The sequence below is a fragment of the Carcharhinus amblyrhynchos genome, chromosome 7 (assembly GCF_965287045.1).
Source record: "Carcharhinus amblyrhynchos chromosome 7, sCarAmb.v2.hapA, whole genome shotgun sequence".
NCBI lineage: Eukaryota > Metazoa > Chordata > Chondrichthyes > Carcharhiniformes > Carcharhinidae > Carcharhinus > Carcharhinus amblyrhynchos.
This window is the reverse complement of record NC_137330.1, coordinates 28,644,484-28,663,451: the sequence shown is the minus strand read 5'-3', so window position 1 is coordinate 28,663,451 and position 18,968 is coordinate 28,644,484. Positions and strand designations below refer to the sequence as shown.

Below are 18,968 nucleotides of genomic sequence, written 5' to 3'. Positions count from 1 at the left end.
AGCAGTGACTGCAATGAAGTCCGAGTCCCATAACATTGCAAACATGTTTTCAAAATAGGTTTTTACATTTCAAATGATTGCTAAAAGCTCAACATGCAATAATTTTGAATGTCTAATGCTCGTATGTTTTAGGAAATATTTTTCACTTTAACAAGGATGGAAATAATGTACTGAAATGATATATAACTGGGTCTTTCACTGAACCATATTTAATGATTTATCATTGTGCTCTTCGGAGTTTTACCATGTCTTGCATTGAATTAGATGGTAGTAATTATTTTGTTTACTTTCAAAACTACCATAGAAACGTAGAAAAAAAAAAGTAATATTGCAGTGATTTATGTTGGGATAATTTGGAAAATTAATAGATTCTGAGTGATGCAATTGGTGAATACAGAACTGAGAATAGGAATCATTTTCCATTTCCAATTCTTATTGAATGGAAAAGGTACCTAGTCCATGTGAGTCATTTGCATAAACTGCACAGAAGGTACAATGCAAAAACTGACCAAACATAATTTGCAAGCATCTGTGGCAAATGCGTCGACAGACACTAATTTGCATGGTGACTAAGAAGAACCCATTTAACATCATAGAATTTCCAGGTGAGAAATTTGGAGGGAATAAAATTCTATTTTTATTTTTAAGTTGGGTCAAGGAGTTCATGATGTAGTTTCACAGTATTTTCATTTAACTCCTGCTCATATGAAGTTCAAAAGATGCATGATAGAAGTATTTGATTTTTCTTCTCAGTTTCCTCCCATGCTTTCATTTTGAAGGCATAATGTATGGTTGGTACGTTCAGCTATCATAATATCGGTATTGGCCATCCACCGGTGCTTCAACCAAGAGACCAGTATTCCTTGTGAGCCTTGATAATGTGTATTGACAACCCTAGAATCTCTACAGTACTAAGGAGGCCATTCAGCCCATCAAATTTGCACTGACTCTGCAGAAGGAGCATCTTACCCAGGTCCATTGCCTGTCCTATCACTGTAACTTCGTACATTTACCATGGTTAATCCACCTAACCATGTCTTTGGACAGTGGGACAAAACCCACACACACACATGGAGAATGTGTGGGTTTGTAGTGTTGTGAGGCAGCATTGCTAACCACTGTGAGACTGTGCTGCCCCAAGCTGTCCAGTTTGCTGAAAGCAACACAATTGTGTACCAATCTTCTTGTAGAATCCTGTACATGTACTTGTCCCTGCATGCACTCTTTTTTTCTCTCTCTCTCTCTCCCTCTCCCCTCTCCTTTTCTATGATGTGCGTCGATACAAGATTCAAAGAGTAGGAATTAATGGGTGCTTCTCAAATTGGCAGACAGTAACTAGTGGGGTGCCATAGGATTCGGTGCTGGGGCCCCAGCTATTCACAATATGTATGATTGATTTGGATGAGGGAACAAAATGTAACATCTCAAACTTTGCAGATGATACCAAGTTGGGTGGGAGGGTGAACTGTGATGAGGATACAAAGATTCTTCAGAATGATCTGGACAGGTTGGCTGGACAAATCAATGGCAGATGCAGTATAATTTGGATAAATGTGAGGTTATTAACTTTGGAAGCAAAAACAAGAAGGCAGATTACTACCTAAATGTTGTAAATTGGGAGGGCAGAGTGTGTAGTGGGACCTCGAAGTCCTCGTAGAATCATTGAAACCCTACAGTGCAGAAAGAGGCCATTTGGCCCATCAAGTCTGCACCAACCACAATCCCAACCAGGCCCTAGCCCTGTATCCCCCCCACTAATCCTTTTAACCTACGCATTTTGAACACTAAGGGGCATTTTTAGCCTGGCCAATCAACCTAACCCGCATAGCTTTGGACTTTGGGAGGGAACCGGAGGAAACCCACACAGACATGAGGAGAATGTGCAAATTCCACACAGACAGTGACCCAAGCCGGGAATTGAACCTATGTCCCTGGAGCTGTGAAGCAGCAGTACTAACCACTGTGCTACCGTGCCGCCCCAGTAGTGTCCTTGTGCACTATTCACTGAACTTGCCATGCAAGTGCAGCAGGTGGTAAAGAAGGCAAGTGACATGTTGCTCTTCATTGCGGGAGGTTTTGAGTACAGAAATAGGGATGTGTTGTTGCAGTTAAACAGGGCCCAGGTGAGGCCACACCTAGAGTATTGTGTGCAGCTTTGGTCTCCTTTTCTGAGGAAGGATGCTCTTACTCTCAGAGGAGTGCAGCGAATGGTTACCAGGCTGATTCTGGAGATGGCGGGACTGATATATGAGGAGAGATTGACTAATTAGGATTGTTTTTGCAGGAGTTCAGACAAATGAGGGGCGTGAGTCATAGAGACTTATAAAATTCTAACAGGACTAGACAGGATAGATGCAGGGAGGATATTCTTGATGATTGGGAGTCCATAACAAGGGATCACAGTCTGAGGATTCAGGGTAGACAATTTAGGATGGAGGTGAGGGGACATTTCTTCACCCAAAGAGTGGTAAGACTGTGGAATTCATTAAAACGTTAAAGTTTATTTACTAGTCACAAGCAAGGCTTACATTAACCAATAAAGTCACTGTGAAATTCCTCTAGTTGCCACACTCCAACGCCTGTTTCCTTAAATGCACCTAACCAGCACGTCTTTCAGACTGTGGGAGGAAACCGGAGCACCCACGCAGACATGGGGAGAAGGTGCAAACTCCACACAGACAGTGACCCAAGCCGGGAATTGAACCTGGGTCCCCGGTGCTGTGAGACAGCAATGCTAATGTGCCGCGGAAGTAGTTGATGCCAAAACATTGAATGTATTCAAGATGCGGCTGGATATAGCACTTGGAGCGAATGGGTCAAAGGTTATGGGGAAAAAGCAGGATTATGCTATTGAGTTGGATGATCAACCATGATTATAATGAAGGGTGGCGCAGATGAGAAGGGCAAAATGGCCTCCTCCTGCTCCTATCTTCTTTGTTTCTATGTTTCAAAAAATGTTTCTATACGCACTTGTACTTCTAGCAGATATCGCACATTGTAGTAATTAGAAAAAAATTGGATGGTTCTTTTTTTTCTTATTTTGAAATCTAGGGTTTTGCAGCAACCATAGGATTGTGATTGACTAACTCAAAACAGACCAGGAAATGCAATTTGTGCTTTCTTCTCATACCGTTGCAATAGCCCAAATTCTGCAGTCAGGACTGAAGCCCCTCACCGCTGACTTCAAAGTAAAGTACCTATAAAGATCTGGTGGCCTGTGGCATGGGGTGGGTTTCCATGCACCTGATATCAGTTTGAATCTGACTGCCAGTCAAGGGAATTTTCAGGCAACAGTAACGTGATATCATCAAGCAGGGTAAACAGCCAATCACGTCAAAGTATTTTCACATGAAAAACAAGGAAGTAAAATGCACTGAATTTTTCACATTGAATTAATCAAATGATTGGGAAGATGACTACTGTCCATTATTTCTGTTTTTGACCATCATGCAAAAACAAATTTTACCATTAAACTAAGTGGATCTGATAATAATAGTTACCATAGTCATGAAGTAAAGCAGTTTAACATTTATTTTGCCATTCTTGGGACCTGGGCATCACCTGACATTTATTTCCCTTCCCCAGTGATTCTAAATTTGATAACAAGTTAGTATCTTGCTGGGCCATTGGTGTTGGTGGGACAGAATGCACAATAAGCCAGACAGGGTAAGGGTATAGTTTTCCTTCACTAAAGGATGTTCTTGAAACAGTTAGGTTTGATGGTTACCTTAAATACTAGCTTTTTATTTCCAAAATTCTCATATTACAAGCCAGATAGAATGTATTGTGGATGTAGAAACAAAATACAATGTAGGATTCAAAGTTGTGTTCACTATGCTCTGGATTACTAGTAACATAACCACTATACTGTACAATACTCTGTTTCAAAGAAAGTCTTGCATTTATATAGTACTTTTCATTTTGTTGCGCTTTAAAAAAGGCAGAATAGTCTTTTTGGCCATCTTGGCCACATTTGTTCCGCTTTTATTAAATCTGATAACTATAAATTGGAAGGGAAAAAGGCATCATCAGAAGAATGAATAAAAATCTCTCATGTTGGTACCACAGTCCCAATGAAAAAGTTTATTAGTCCACCATGATTTATTTGATGTTTGCCTTTTGTGTGGGTAACTAACCACACTTGAGAGAAGTCTTTGTTAATGGTATGTCAATGTCATTGAAAATAAACAATAAATTCAGAAACCATTCTTTTTGTGACTCCCCTTCCCAAGTTAGTACTGCAATAGCAACTATCGCAAGTTACTTGCGCATGTGTACTCTGAGGACTTGTATAAATTATAGCCAGGCTGAAATAATGTGGCTTACAATTGATTGCATTTTATTGTTGCATATATACATGTAACACTTTTGATATTTAATATAGAAATTTTAAATTTGAAAATGCAATCTCAGAGTAGCTTTTAAATTATTTTTGGATCATTCAACAATGCTGAAAGCCATTATTTATCAATGACTACATGGCAGAAGTTTGTAATTTGTCTACATTTAGTTGTCTTAGTAGAAGCTATAAATTTTGTTTTTCCGCAAAACCAGGTAGATTGTATTGTGGATATAGAAATTAAAATACAATGTCTAAAACTCATTGCATGATTGGGCAGCCACAACTGGTAGTTTGGCTCTTTATAGCAACCTATTACAAGGTATGTTCTGTTGATTGGATTAAATCCAACAGAGGGCTTTGAGCAAAATTTGATCATTTGCTCCCCCAGCATTGTTCTTGAGCTAAGTTGCCCACCCCACATTTTATTCATCACCAGATTGCCTACTTCCGTCTCTTTAATACTGCCAATCTTTGCTACTGCTTCAGCTTTGTCTACTATTGCTTCTAGATTTAACCATTCCAATGTACTTTTGGTCAATCTCCTACTTTGCACACTCCATAAACTTGACCTCATCCAGAACGAGAGGTGACCTCATTGAAAATATGCAAGTAAGATGTTTCCCCTGGGTGGGGAGACTAGAACCGGGGACGCAATTTCAAAATGAGGGACTTAGGACCAAAATTGAGATTTTTTTTGCTCAAATGTTGTGAATTTTTGGAATCCTCTTCCCGAGATGAAATCAGAAGCTCAGTTATTGAGTGTGTAAAGCAGAAATTAGCAGATTTCTAAATATCAATGACATAAAGAGATATGGAGATAATGTTGGAAAAAAACATTGAAGTGGATGGTTACCCATGATAATTTTGAATGGCAGAGCATGTTCGATGGGCTGAATGGCCAATTTTCTGTGACTCTTCCTTGGTTGTCCCTCCCACGTCCTTTCCCAGGCAGATCTTCCCTTTCAAGTATTTATTCAGTTTCCTTTGAAAGTTACTTTGGAATGTGCTTCCATCTCCATTTCAGGCAACATATCTCATTGTTGTAACAAACTGATTAAAAGAATTGCCATAGAATCCCTACAGTGCAGGAGGAGACCGGTTGTCCCATCGAGTTTGCATCAGTTCTTCAAAAGATTAGCAAATTTCTAAATATCAATTTAAATATTTGCTAAATATCTAGCTGCTGTTCTATCCCTGTAACTCTGCACTTATCACGGTGAATTCAGCCTACACATCTCTGGACACTGTAATGGATTGGCCATGCTAAAGTGCCCCTTAACTAATTTCTCCTCGACTCATTTCTCGTTTACCAATTATCAGAAATCTGTATCCTCTGGTTATCAACTCTTGAGCTACTAGATATAGTTCATTATTATTTACTCAATCTTAGTCAGTAAAATGAAAGCAAAGTTCTGAGGATGTTAGAAATCTGAAATAAAAACAAAATGCTGAAAAATCTCAACATCTGTGGAGAGAGAAATATAATTAAATTTTCAAATCCATTATGACTGTTTTTCAGAAAGCACTTCACAACTTGCCATGACACGCTTCAGAGATTTTTGTATATGCATCCCCCAGGTCTGTTCATTTCTGCATCAACTTTGAAATAGTTTGCTTTGCTTCTCCTCATTCTTCCTACCAAAACATATCATTTCTCACTTTTGCTGCATTAAATTTCATCTGCCATTGACACCATTTTCTGATGGAGACACTGTATCATCATTAATGGAAGGTGGGTATAGCCACAAACTGACAAAAACCCACATAGGCAATTTCAAAATAGGGAGTGCACAATGGAAAAGAAACAAACTGCATGTACCTTTTTAATGTTATCAACAAATTTGCATTTTGAATAAGGCCTTTAACATAACAAAACAATTCAGATGCTTCACAGGAATGTGATTTTCAGGAAAAATATTATCAAGAGATATGAGTCTTATTGACAAAGAATCAATCCATTATTGAAAGCAAGGTTCATTGCACCATCTTATACCAAAAATCATTCTTCCCTGAAACCTCAAAACTTTGCTTACTATATAGTCATACGAAAAATTAAGTGCTTTTATAACATAAACAACTTTCCCCATCTCTGGTGCTCTGAAATGCCTTGTAGTCAATGAAGCACTTTTGAAGTGTAGTCACTGTTATGATGTAAAGTACAAAGGAGTCAATTTATCCATAGTAAGCTCCTACTAACAGCATGGTAATGACAGCATCCATTCCTGTCAGGTGATGATGGATTGTGTTGAGGATATTTGTCACTTCTCTATTCAACAACATCTGTTGTCATGGTAGAGGCCAATGGCACAGATGAATGGTGTTGGCTTGAGGTTGACCATGTTTTTTTTCTTTGGTTGGTGTTCTTTTCCTCCATCTGGTCATATATTTTGTGCTCTGCTTTTTCCACGTCTTTCCTGACTGCTTGTCTCCAGGCACTCTGGCTTGCTTTGTAATAATGACCAGGTAGTCTTTTTTTTAAAAAAGTGATGTTGACTGTGGGATAAATATTCGCCAGGACATTGGTGAAAAGTCCCTGCTCTTCAAAATAATGTAAGAAGTCTTACAACACCAGGTTAAAGTCCAACAGGTTTATTTGGTAGCAAACGCCACTGGCGTTTGCTACCAAATAAACCTGTTGGACTTTAACCTGGTGTTGTAAGACTTCTTACTGTGTTTACCCCAGTCCAACACCGGCATCTCCACATCATGACTTTGAAATAATACCACAAGATCTTTTACATCCAGCTTAGGAAGCAGCCAGGACCTCAGTGTAACTTTGAATCCAAAAGTTGGCGTCCTCAACAGTGCATCACTCACTCAGCACTGTTACATTAGTCCGGATTTTTGTGTTCATGTTTCTGGAGTGGGACTTGAACGTGACATCTTTCTACTTCTGAGGCAAGAACATTACCAATTGAGCTATAGCTAACACTAATGCAAATATTTTATTTTAAACATAATGCTATGCCTTTCTCGGTTCAAAATATCATTTAGAATAAAGTAAGATACTCAAAATACTCAGCATTGTCTGTGGAGAGAAAAGCAGAGTTTTCTGTTCTCTCCCCGCAGATGCTGTTTGATTTGAGTATTTCCAACATTTTTATTTCAGATTTTTAATATCTGAAGTATTTTGTATTTTTTTTCATTCATTCATGGGACATGGGCATCGCTGGCAGACCAGCATTCATTGCCCATCCTTGTTTACATATCATTTAGGATTTTTGCCAGGTATTTGACATTGTTGATTTGGATAAGAGTAAACCATTTTCTGTTATTGCTACTTACTGCATGTTGTGCACTTTATAGAATAAGGATACAACTACTACTTACCATCAGTATGCTCAGCCCTGTGCAACCACTATCCAATCCTATCAAAGCATCTGTTTTATATCAATTAAATTTATCCAGCTAACCTTCTTTACAGCCTTTCAGAGCATGTCTTTGAGTGATGTGACACATTCCTGCTAAATGTTTTTTGTGGTCTGTAAGCCTCTTACCTAAATCAACAATGTCAATCAATAGGTCCTGTTAATGCTTGCTTCAGTTGGGACTTTCTTGTGAGTGCAGTCACAAACTCTTATTCCATCAAACTGAACTAAATTTTAATCCTGCTTCTATAATTAATTCACATAGTTGCTACTGTGGATTAGAACACTATTTCTGCATCATTGGTGCCTTTTAATATAAAAATAAATGGCTTTAAAAATGATAGAAAAAAAATTTCAGAAACAAATTGTTGAACTTTTTCGCATTGGTGTTCATTTTAAAATGAATATTGATTTCAGTTAGGAATTTTTCAGTCAAGATATAGGAGTTACATACTGCACTGTGTAAAAGAAACTTCCAGTAGAACCTAGTGATCAAGTATGTTATTTTTCTGCAGTGCAAATCACTTTAACTTCATTTTTAACTGATAAACTGTGTCAAAGGGATTGAAGTTTTCCTTGTCTGATTCATAAATTGAATTAATTACCAGGGTAATTAATGCCCTGGGAATCCGGGTTTGAATCTCAGCACAACAGGTAGTGAAATTTGAATTCAATAGAAATATAGTATTGAATGCTAATGATAATCATGAAACTATTGGAAACTGTCTTAAAAATCCATCTTTTCTTTCATGACCTTGTAAGGAAAGGAATCTGATATCCTTCCTAGGCTAGCCTACATGTGACTGCAAATTCACGGCAATGTGGTTGACTCTTAAAATGTCCTCTGAAATGACCTAGCAAAGCATTCAGTTCAAGGACAATTATCAATGGACCAGCCACCGACACCCTTTTAACAAATTTTAACAAATTCAATGTAACTAATTAATTTACATTTAACTATGTTATGAGATAGTGTTTCAAAGCAGAAAATCTTAAAATGTTTAACTTTTACAATATTTGTCTGTGAATTTGATAAATGATTTGGAATTTATTCACATTAACTGAGACACCAACATCAGTTTAACTCGTAATTGATAGGTTGTGTTTTCTTTTTATCTGTGTCTTGCTATCGTGAATTGTCACCATTGCATGTAGTAATGTAAACTATAAAGTGCCATCTTGGTATTACATTGTTTGCAAAAGTTTGAGTTTTGGTGTTGCAAATAGTCTTGCTAATAAAACAATTGCACTATTTGCAGTGAATCCAATTCCATCAAATCTCAAGTCTGAAGCCAAGAAAGCTGCAAAAATTTTGAGGGAGTTTACTGAAATAAGTTCAAGGAATGGACCTGATGTAATCATACCAGGTTAGTGAAATAATTACTTGATGCTCAGTTAATTACCTTTGTATTTGAATATTTATCTATATCATTGTAGTTTATTAAAAAAAACTTCAAATCTTATGGGTGTTGCACAGTACTATTGTATCTAATATAAGAGTGCAGGAGAATATTCTAGGACTTGGAATTATGTGAACAGATTTATAAACAATATTTCTTTTTTTGGAGACAAGTAGGTGATGAAGGGGCTTCATTCAAGTTTCCAAAATCACTCGTAGCACAGGAAATAGGAAATATGATAAATATGATTTAACAAATTTCATAAAGACTATAGAATAGACTGATTTTAATTTACAAATGTCTATCAAAAATAGTTAGTGTTACCTCAATTCATTTCCTTCAAAAAAAAACTGATGAAAACCCAGTTAAGAGTAAATTCATAAGCCATGATGTTCCTTAGTCAAATTACCTGCTATTATTCACTCTCTACCTGATGATCAAAGAAATGTGACTAGAGCCAGGCATGGAGGACTATTGCCATCCATAGACCTACTCCTTCTTACCTTACATTTAAGTTGATCTTTCTCCATATCCTATGCTGTAAAGCAGAGCTACACCAATATGCAAAACAGTTAAGGCAATCAGGATCTAAATGTATATCTTGCAACTCTATTGTAGCTCCGTTTAACAACTCAATGAACGGTATGCTTTCAGTATAGCTTGCCCGAATCAATACTTTCATTGCATGTTAATACAGCTGACAATAATAACTCAAGTAAAAAATCTTCCTCCATGAAGGAATGGAGGGAAATGGGACTGAAGGTTAAATACTACATCTGTTGATGGGTGATCAGTGTGGCTGGGCTGACAGATGTAATCAGTGAGTAGAATACTAACAGCATACAATGGAATTGGAAGACATACATTTATATCCTGATTGCCTAAACTGTTTTGCATATTGGTGTAGCTCCATTTTATTCAGGAATTTGCAGTGTTTCATTTCACTTTGAGTGGAATTAATAAGTGATGGCAACTTTTTCACATGTAACTTGAAGTTTGAGAAGCATTTCCTTATAGCATACTTCCAGAGCATTCTTTGTACCAGTGTTGGTGCTAGTTCCAGGGGAGTAAGTGTTTGCAATTGGAAAAATAACAGGAAATAATCAGCAGGATGCATCTAAAATGTCAAACATCCATTTTATTGGCCTTGCTTTAGAGCATGAAGTTCAAAATATCTAATCCAAATCTTGATCTATGGATTGGATTTTTGCCAAGTCATGGTGATTTGGGAGTCCTTTAAAAATGGTAGTTTCTGGGCTGTTGGTCAAGCGTCATTATATATTCATGGCTGAGAACCATGTCATCCTCTAGAGTAATAAACAACTTGAGCCCCAGGGAAAATGTTGCTTGATTGACTGCTCAGGTTTTCTGATCTATGCTTCAATTTTACAATGTTTGTTTACAAAGGATAAAGAGGATTCAGGTGCTTGCAGTTTCTGAAATTGATAATTTGAAGATGCTGACTGATTAGCCTGTAATAAAAAAAAATATCTTTGGCTTCTTTTTGGAACACATTGTAGTTTCTCTATAGGGTTCATTCCTTTGATACACTGCATGGTGGGTGAATGGGCATGGAACTGCCTAACTTGGCATGGAAGGCTTGAGGGGTTATTGGGGTTGTTAGAAAAAGAGTATTGTTTGGTGTGAGGTATCAGGGACCGTGGGAGTTTTTTGGGATCCATTTCTTAGCATGGAAATTTGTGTGTTGAGAGTGAGGGGGCCTTTCTATTTTATATTAACTGGGATGAAATTGCAGAGCATGGAGTTGGGCCTTAAAAATGGTCTATCTTTGGACCCAGTAGCCCATGTGGCTGAGGTCCAAGCTGGGTATTTACCTGATGAAAACCTAGCCCTATCTTTTCAAATTCTGTTTCTAGCTTTTTACAGTATATCCTTTCTTCTGTTCTTTTTCAATCATTTATTCAGGTTCCTTGTGATTGACATTTTTTGCATCAAAAGCTCATTGTAGTAAAGCATTAAATGTTCTAAGCATCCTCCACATGGACATAAATCTTAAGTACGGTGAAATGGTGATGAGTCAAACTCATACCACGGAATTCCAGTTACGTCGAAGTTGTTAATAATTCTCACTGGCAGAATAACAAATCCCACAGAATGATGCCTGTGATGAGCCAAAATTCCACACTTGTAACTTCAGATTAGCTGAATTTGTCTAAACTTGTCACATGACGGCTCCAATCAATCAGAGCCAATGTTGCAAAGGCCATAGACATGCCCCAAGATTTTGTATTACAGCACAGAAACACCAAAAACATGTTGGCCTGAATTGACGACTTGGTGGATTGTATCTTGCGCATCTGAAGACAACATTATGATTAAAAGATTATGGAGCTTTTCTGGAGCTGACTCCTGACTTTTTTTTTCAATACAAAGCTCTAGTCTTTTACAAGGTCAGGCCATTACAAAGTGTGAACAAATTGATAGACTTTCTCACACATTTACTATTCTGTGGTTTTATTAGGCATTTGAATCTTGTTTTTGACACAAATCACGTTTGTAGGCATATCAGGTTGCATAGAAATGTGTTCATGTGGGAATGCGACCTCCTTAGCTGTTTACCACAGATTTGTGGGTGGATCCCCTGGGTTTTGACTCATCAGGATTTTACTTATCCTTTATATTAAGCTTTCCCTAATCACTCTTATAGTAGCCTAAGTCTCAGTGTTACAATTTGCGAACCAGTGGAAACAATCTGATTATTTACATTCCATTAGTGTGAAAACCCCAAGATTGCTGCTCTGTTTTTCTTAGACAATTATTAGACATTTTCCGGGTTTTCTTTCCCCTAAATGTCTTTCTAAACCCTTAAATTGCTATTTGTTATGCAGCTTTCCACGCTATGCCTCGGTTACTCGCTTGAATCCTGAACCATTCTCCAAGATTTTCAACTTTCCTTTTATTTCTATCTTCGGTCCACAAACACTTCTTCCAATAAATATTGGTAATTCTCTATAATATGGATATACAATTATAATTTATTCTTAATTTGAGTGTAAACCAATTTGGAAGACTTTCCTGTAGGTCCTGGTCTAGCCTTGTTTTGTATGGCTGGCTTTTTGGAATGTTCTGCCAGATGTTCAGATTTGGAATTATGGGTTGGCTTTTGAGTCAGGAGCCAGGGATCATGTCCAATTTTTGACAGGCCCCATTTTTACTAGTAGAGGGAAGGGTAGGACAGGAGTCTCACATGAGGGAAACCCAATTCAGCACAACCTCTTGAACTTAATTCTAAGTTCCTCCCCAACCCCATGAGGCCCCACCACCTTGGCTCTACCTGATGCCCAGTAGGCAGTGCCAAGGTGCCCCTGAGCAATGACACATTGCCCCTTGGGCAGTCCGGGGGGGGCTCTGCCAAGGTGGCAATGCCCAGTTCCTAACCCTCTGGAGGGTCTCAATTGTCCCATTTTACTCCAGTAGGGTCCGGCCATAAGTGAGGAGCTGTAGTAAACCCCATTGGAGTGTACCATGTCTGACGGCAGCGGTGGGGGTGAGGGATGGTGGGGCAGGGTTGGGGGGGGTGGTGGTAGGTGGCGGGCAGGGCACACTAGCAGGCAAATTATCCATGATCTTACTGAATGGTGGAGCAGACTGGAGGGACCTATTGTCTTATTCCTGCTCCTTCTTATGTTCTTGTATACCCAAGTCAGAAAGCATGCATACCATGGAGATCATATATATGTTTCCCCAAAAAGCATTGATTTCCTCTCATATGTAAAGAATCATGCCTGCTGTCAGCACCAAACTTACTGACTCTTTGTATCAGGAGCATAGCCTTGGTAGTGGCTGAATTGTTTTGCCCCTGAGATTTTCAGCAGTCAATTCACGGGCAACATGGTGGCACAGTGGTTAACACTGCTGCCTCATGGTGTCAGGACCCAATTTTGGCTTTGGGTCACTGTTGGTGTGGAGTTTGCACTTCCTCCCCGTGTCTGCATGGATTTCCTCTGGGTGCTCCGGTTTCCTCCCACAATCCAAAGATGTGCGGGTTAGATTGATTGGCCATGATAAATTGACTCCAGTGTCAGAGGGATTAGCAGGCTAAATGTGTGGTGTTATGGGAATTGGGCCGGAGTAGGATTACGGTAGGTACAGACTTAATGGACTGAATGGTATCCTTCTGTACTGTAGGGATCCTTTGATCAGCAGTGTATCGTTGTATTCAACAGATGATTACTACCCCCATGGCAGTGGGCTTCAGACTTCATATCCTTCGTCATGGATTCATCAAAGTAACAACATTGAAAACTCAAATATTATCAAGTAGCTAGATTCTACCAAGTCCAGAGTGGTGTTGATGCCATCTGTGCTCTATTAAAGGCCCCAGTGGCCCTGAATCTCATCAAAAGGAAAGATCTTTGCAGTAACAATTGTATTCATATAACACCTTTAACATAATGCAATGTGCCATGGCACGGATTGAATAAATATGCAGCTTATTAGTGATGTTCATTCTGGTTTGCTATGAGTGTGCTGTTATATCATCATTCTGTATGAGACTGTATACTACTCTCATACCATGATTCTTTTGTTCTCTGTCAGTAAAAAAAAACCTACATTTTTCGTCAGAGCAATGTGTCAGGACAGTTGCTTAGAGACCAAGGCTACCCATCTCAACCATGGCTGATAATACCACTCCATCGTCAGAAGACAGATGGTGACAGCAAATTTATTTAAGTCTTGTACGTTACACACAATATTATTGAATAGATCATAGGTAGTCTGAAGTAATCATTTTAAATGCTTAAACAGCTCGAGACCAGCAAGCTATATGCAGCATAATTCTGCATTTATGAAGGGACTGGACCTTATATTTCCAAAAGTTGAGAGAAAGAAAATCGAGTCAAAAGCATCCTGATCAACACTAAGATATCTGGATGGGTGAGCGAGGGAATGAAACATCACAAAAGATTGGTTAGAAAAGCATCAACTGCTTATAGAAAAAAGATGTTCTATCTTCAGAAACTGTAATGTCATTTGTTGAGCCTTTACATTGTTTGGAATATATCACAATACATCACATATATCTTTCTAACCAAGAACATTTAAAACCACTATCAATCAAATATGAAGGTCTTCATATAAAAGAACTCATCAACGCAACAGTGCAAAAGAATTTCACATTTGCTGATCGTCTTATTTCTATTTCTTAGGATTGTTGCTACTCCTTGTACCTAAAACTCTTCTCACGTATGGGCTTAATTCTTGCATGACTTTACATTGGCACCTGGAAGTTCTGAAGTTTGCAGCTGTAATTTTAAGAATGGAACCTTCAATTAACAAAAATATCAGTAATGCTGATGTCCTTGAGCGGTTTCAATGTTGGCGAACTTCAGTATCCATTACCTATTGGACCAAGATCAAAGGCTTACTCCAGTGCTGTCACCCAAAGGGACCAATGTGATATACATACCTTTTTATTTATTATGAGAAACAGCCGACACAGGTGCCCATTCTTTGCAGTTTATTCATGCTGAGCCAGGCTATTGGTCTCCATGAGATCAAATAGAATCATTTGGACTGAGTTATGGAAGCCCAGAGTGCTATTGCGGGTGTCTTGAAAAAGAAGTCAGTCTTATTTATCACCCCAGCGGCAATAATTATTGATAGATGCTACTGAAATTGCTTCAAATGCCACAATATCCAATGAGTTTTGAATGTTGGACATGTCTCTTCCATTGTTTCGGAAATTCCTCCAACTTTTCTCAGGTGTTGGATAAGAACATCAGCACATAACATTTATGCTTTTGAATCATACTTTGTTTGCAGACTGGTCTCTTGAGATCTTGGTCTCCGGACTCCTCTGCTGAAGCTAGTCACTTCTACTTTTCCCTTTGCACTGTCCTCTGCCATTGGGGTTGAAAGTTGATTTCCCCCTCATCTGTTTCAAGTTACCACTGCTCACTGACATCTTGTTTGTTTTTATACTCGTCTTGGGTGAGTCATGTTTCCGACATGGTTTAGAACATAAGAACATAAGAAATAGGAGCAGGAGTAGGCCATCTAGCCCTTCGAGCCTGCCCTGCCATTCAATAAGATCATGGCTGATCTGAAGTGGATCAGTTCCACTTTCCCGCTTTCTCCCCATAACCCTTAATTCCCTTGTCTGGATCATCTATATAAATGGTAAATATAGATGATCTGGAGGAGGGGGCTGAGTGTAGGGTAACGAAATTTGCTGATGACACAAAGATGAGTGGAAAAGCAAATTGTGCGGAGGGTGTGGAAAGTCTGCAGAGGGATCTGGATAGGCTGAGCGAGTGGGCGAGGACCTGGCAGATGGAGTACAATGTTAGCAAGTGTGAGGTTACCCACTTTGGTAGAAGTAATAGTAGGAGGGATTACTATTTAAAGGGCAAAACACTGCAGCGTGCCACGGTGCAGAGGGACCTGGGGGTCCTTGTGCATGAGTCACAAAAACCCAGTCTGCAGGTGCAGCAGGTGATCAAGAAGGCGAATGGAATGCTGGGGATAGAATATAAAAGCAGGGAGGTCTTGCTGCAACTGTACAGGGCACTGGTGAGGCCGCAACTGGAGTACTGTGTGCAGTTTTGGTCGCCGCACTTGTGCAAGGATATTTTGGCCTTGGAGGGAGTGCAGAGGAGGTTCACTAGGCTGATACCGGAGATGAGGGGGTTGGACTATGAAGAGAGACTAAAGAGACTGGGTCTGTACTCATTGGAATTTAGAAGGATGAGGGGGGATCTTATAGAGATGTATAAGGTAATGAAAGGGATGGATAGGGCAGAGCTAGAGAGATTCTTCCTGCTCAGAAAGGACAGCAGGACTAGAGGGCACAGCCTCAAGATAAGCAGGGGGGGGATGCGCGCAGTTTAGAACGGAGTTGAGGAGGAACTTCTTCACTCAAAGGGTGGTGAATCTCTGGAATTCTCTGCCCGTTGAAGTGGTGGAGGCTAGCTCGCTAAATATATTTAAGTCACGGGTAGATAGGTTTTTGACAGACAAGGGAATTAAGGGTTATGGGTAGAAAGCAGGAAAGTGGAACTGATCCACTTCAGATCAGCCATGATCTTATTGAATGGTGGGGCAGGCTCGAAGGGCTAGATGGCCTACTCCTGCTGCTGTTTCTTATGTTCTTATGTCTATCAAAAACCTATCTACCCGTGACTTAAATATATTTAGCGCGGTAGCCTCCACCACTTCAACGGGCAGAGAATTCCAAAGATTCACCACTCTTTGAGTAAAGAAGTTCCTTCTCAACTCTGATCTAAACTGCCCTCCCCTTATCTTGAGGCTGTGCCCTCTAGTCCTGCTATCCTTTCTAAAAATCTGCATGGGAATTCAGACTTTCACGCAATTAGCTTGAAAGTAAACCTGACTGACAAGCTTGACTTTCAGTCAAGTGGGGAATGCTGAAGAGAAACCTCAGCAAGTCAGGAGGTGGGGAAAGACCATTGTGGGGTGTGGATAAGTGCCCTGAGGAGTCATAGGGAAGAAGGTGGGGAATCAGACTGGGGAAGAGGATTGGATGCCTGAGACAGCAAGGGACACTGGGAACCCAAGAGATTGAAGGCTGTTGAGGTGGCAAACTGATCTAGTTGATAACTGGAGATCTTCCTGGATCCAGCAGTTTTCGCCTTCCTGGTGTTGCATCAGGGAAACCTGGCCATCCAGAATTAAATTGGAAATTGTTGGTAAAAATGAGGCAAACAGCCTCATTTATAATAATTAGAATTGCCAGCCCACTTCTAGGGAGCGGGCTGATTGCTCACTGCGCACCTGGCCTTAGTTATAATCGGTTTTGGACAGATTGGTGTTCAGATTCAGATTTTGAATACTTCAAAGTCCCACTCAACCCAATCCTATAGAATCCGTACAGTGCGGAAAGAAGCCATTTGGCCTATCAGGTTTGCACCGACTTTCTGATAGAGCCTCTTACTCAGGTGCACCCTGCCTGCCCTATCTCTGTAACCGCTCCATATTTACCCATTGATTTCCCCCTAACCTACACATCCTGGGATAATTTAGAATGACCAATCCACCTAACCTGCACATTTTTGGACTGAGAGGAAATTGGAGCACTCGGAGGAAACTCTCGCAGACATGGGGAGAATGTGCAAACTCCACATCATCACCCAAGACCGGAATTTAATTTCCTGTCTGAAATTAAAATCTTTGAGCTGAAGGGTGATGGGTCAAAAGTAGAATGTGGCCGTTTGGTTGCTTTTTCAATGCTAGGTCAAAAATAGAGCATTTATGTACTTTACACTTTTATACTTGTACAAACCTGTAATGTTATGGTAATAAAAGAAATGAATGAACATGTTTTATGGTATAGATATAATTACCTGACACTAAATGGTTTTGAGTATCTGAGCCATGTCTTGAATAATGTATAATCATATCAGTAATACAGATGGAATATTAGGTAAGTCTATTAATATGTTCTTCCTTTAGATAATTAATCTCCGGTCTCATTATTATATTAAGAGAGCGTACGAGAATCTGGGTGCACAGTCCATGCAACAATCCATTCTTCATTATTTTAATTATTGAAAAGATGAAGATCAGTTTATGTTTAGTTCTTGTAAATACCATCTGTCAAGGTTGCTGAATTTTATATTCCAAACAATCTACTGAACTCACCCACAATGTTTGACTATGATATTGCATTTACCTGACCACTTTAATTCTGACATTAACTCTTTGTATTGTTTTGAGAGTGTGGTAGGGCAGGGCCAATTGAGGCTTTCAGAACGGAATTGGATCATTGTCTGAAAAAGGAAAAAAAAGGCAGGGCATTGGACTAGATGAATTGCTCTTTCAAAAGGCCACAACAGACACAATAAACTGAATGGCCTCCTTCTGTGCTATGATTCTACTTAACAATGGGGCTTTGTAAATCTGGTTTTGAGCAGATTTTATATCTGTTAGCACAGCATTAGATTTACTGTGTTAACTGAAGGAAGTTCACTATTGTGGGTGTTTGGGAGGAATCCCTGTGGTTCTTTGTCCCTGTGTCCTTTTCAGGAAATTTTAAATATTTTAATTTTATGGAGAACAGCTGAGGTGAGGCTGGATTACCCAGCATTGTTGAAAATGAAGAATTTTGAGAGCAAACTCCAGTCTGTGATACATATTTTCAAAATGCCTAAAACATAAGGAAATAATTTTAGTTCTGTCTCGCCAAGGTTTGCATGACTGAAAAAGTTTATTTGGGAATGTGCTATGACACTTTCAAACCAGTGGAGCTTTTTGATGGTTATTTGTTGGGCCAGTTCCCATAATCCTGGAGTTCGTTTGGAGGTAGGAGGGATTACAGGATGAGTTTTATAGTTATTTAAAAAGTAGATTGATCAGTGTTTCATTTTATAAAGTGACTCATCAATTCACCTGTTATTCTCTGTTAATTTTAAAGCTCACGTGATAGCTAAAGCACAAGGACTTGCTATCATCTCAGTGATTAAAGCTGGATTTTTAGTAACCGCACGTGGAGGCAGTGGAATTGTGTTGGGCCGCCTACCAGATGGAAGTAAGGGTATTCGTTACTTGATTTTTTTATATATATATTTTTGTCAGCCTTTAATTTAAAGAAAAGGGAAAATTATGCCAGGAAAAGAATTAGTGTTGACTGCAATGTTGATTTGGGAAATATCTCCCTGTTTTTAAACATTCAGATGAGCATTTAATTCTGTGTCAAGCATGGAAACGTGATGGAATGAATGGAGAGTGTGGTTTGCTGGGTGTGATGGTGAAGGGAGAGACATTGCAGCAAGGGACATTCTTTTATCATCACTTTCTAATGTTGATTAGACTGATTATCTTGACAAGGGAGTGCCAGAGCATTACCTTGGCACCATGCTGCCTTTTTTACTAAGG

General features: G+C 39.3%; 1 protein-coding gene across 2 annotated transcripts in view; it reads left to right on the top strand.

Annotated features, from left to right (window-relative positions):
- Nucleotides 1-18,968, top strand: part of sh3yl1 (SH3 and SYLF domain containing 1) — a 154,727-nt gene that overhangs the window by 26,342 nt on the left and 109,417 nt on the right. For both annotated transcript variants that reach the window (XM_080192065.1, XM_080192064.1), the window contains exons 2-3: nt 8,970-9,077; nt 18,508-18,621. In XM_080192065.1, coding sequence (XP_080048191.1) covers nt 8,970-9,077; nt 18,508-18,621 — 222 coding nt within the window. The remainder of the gene's footprint in view (nt 1-8,969; nt 9,078-18,507; nt 18,622-18,968) is intronic.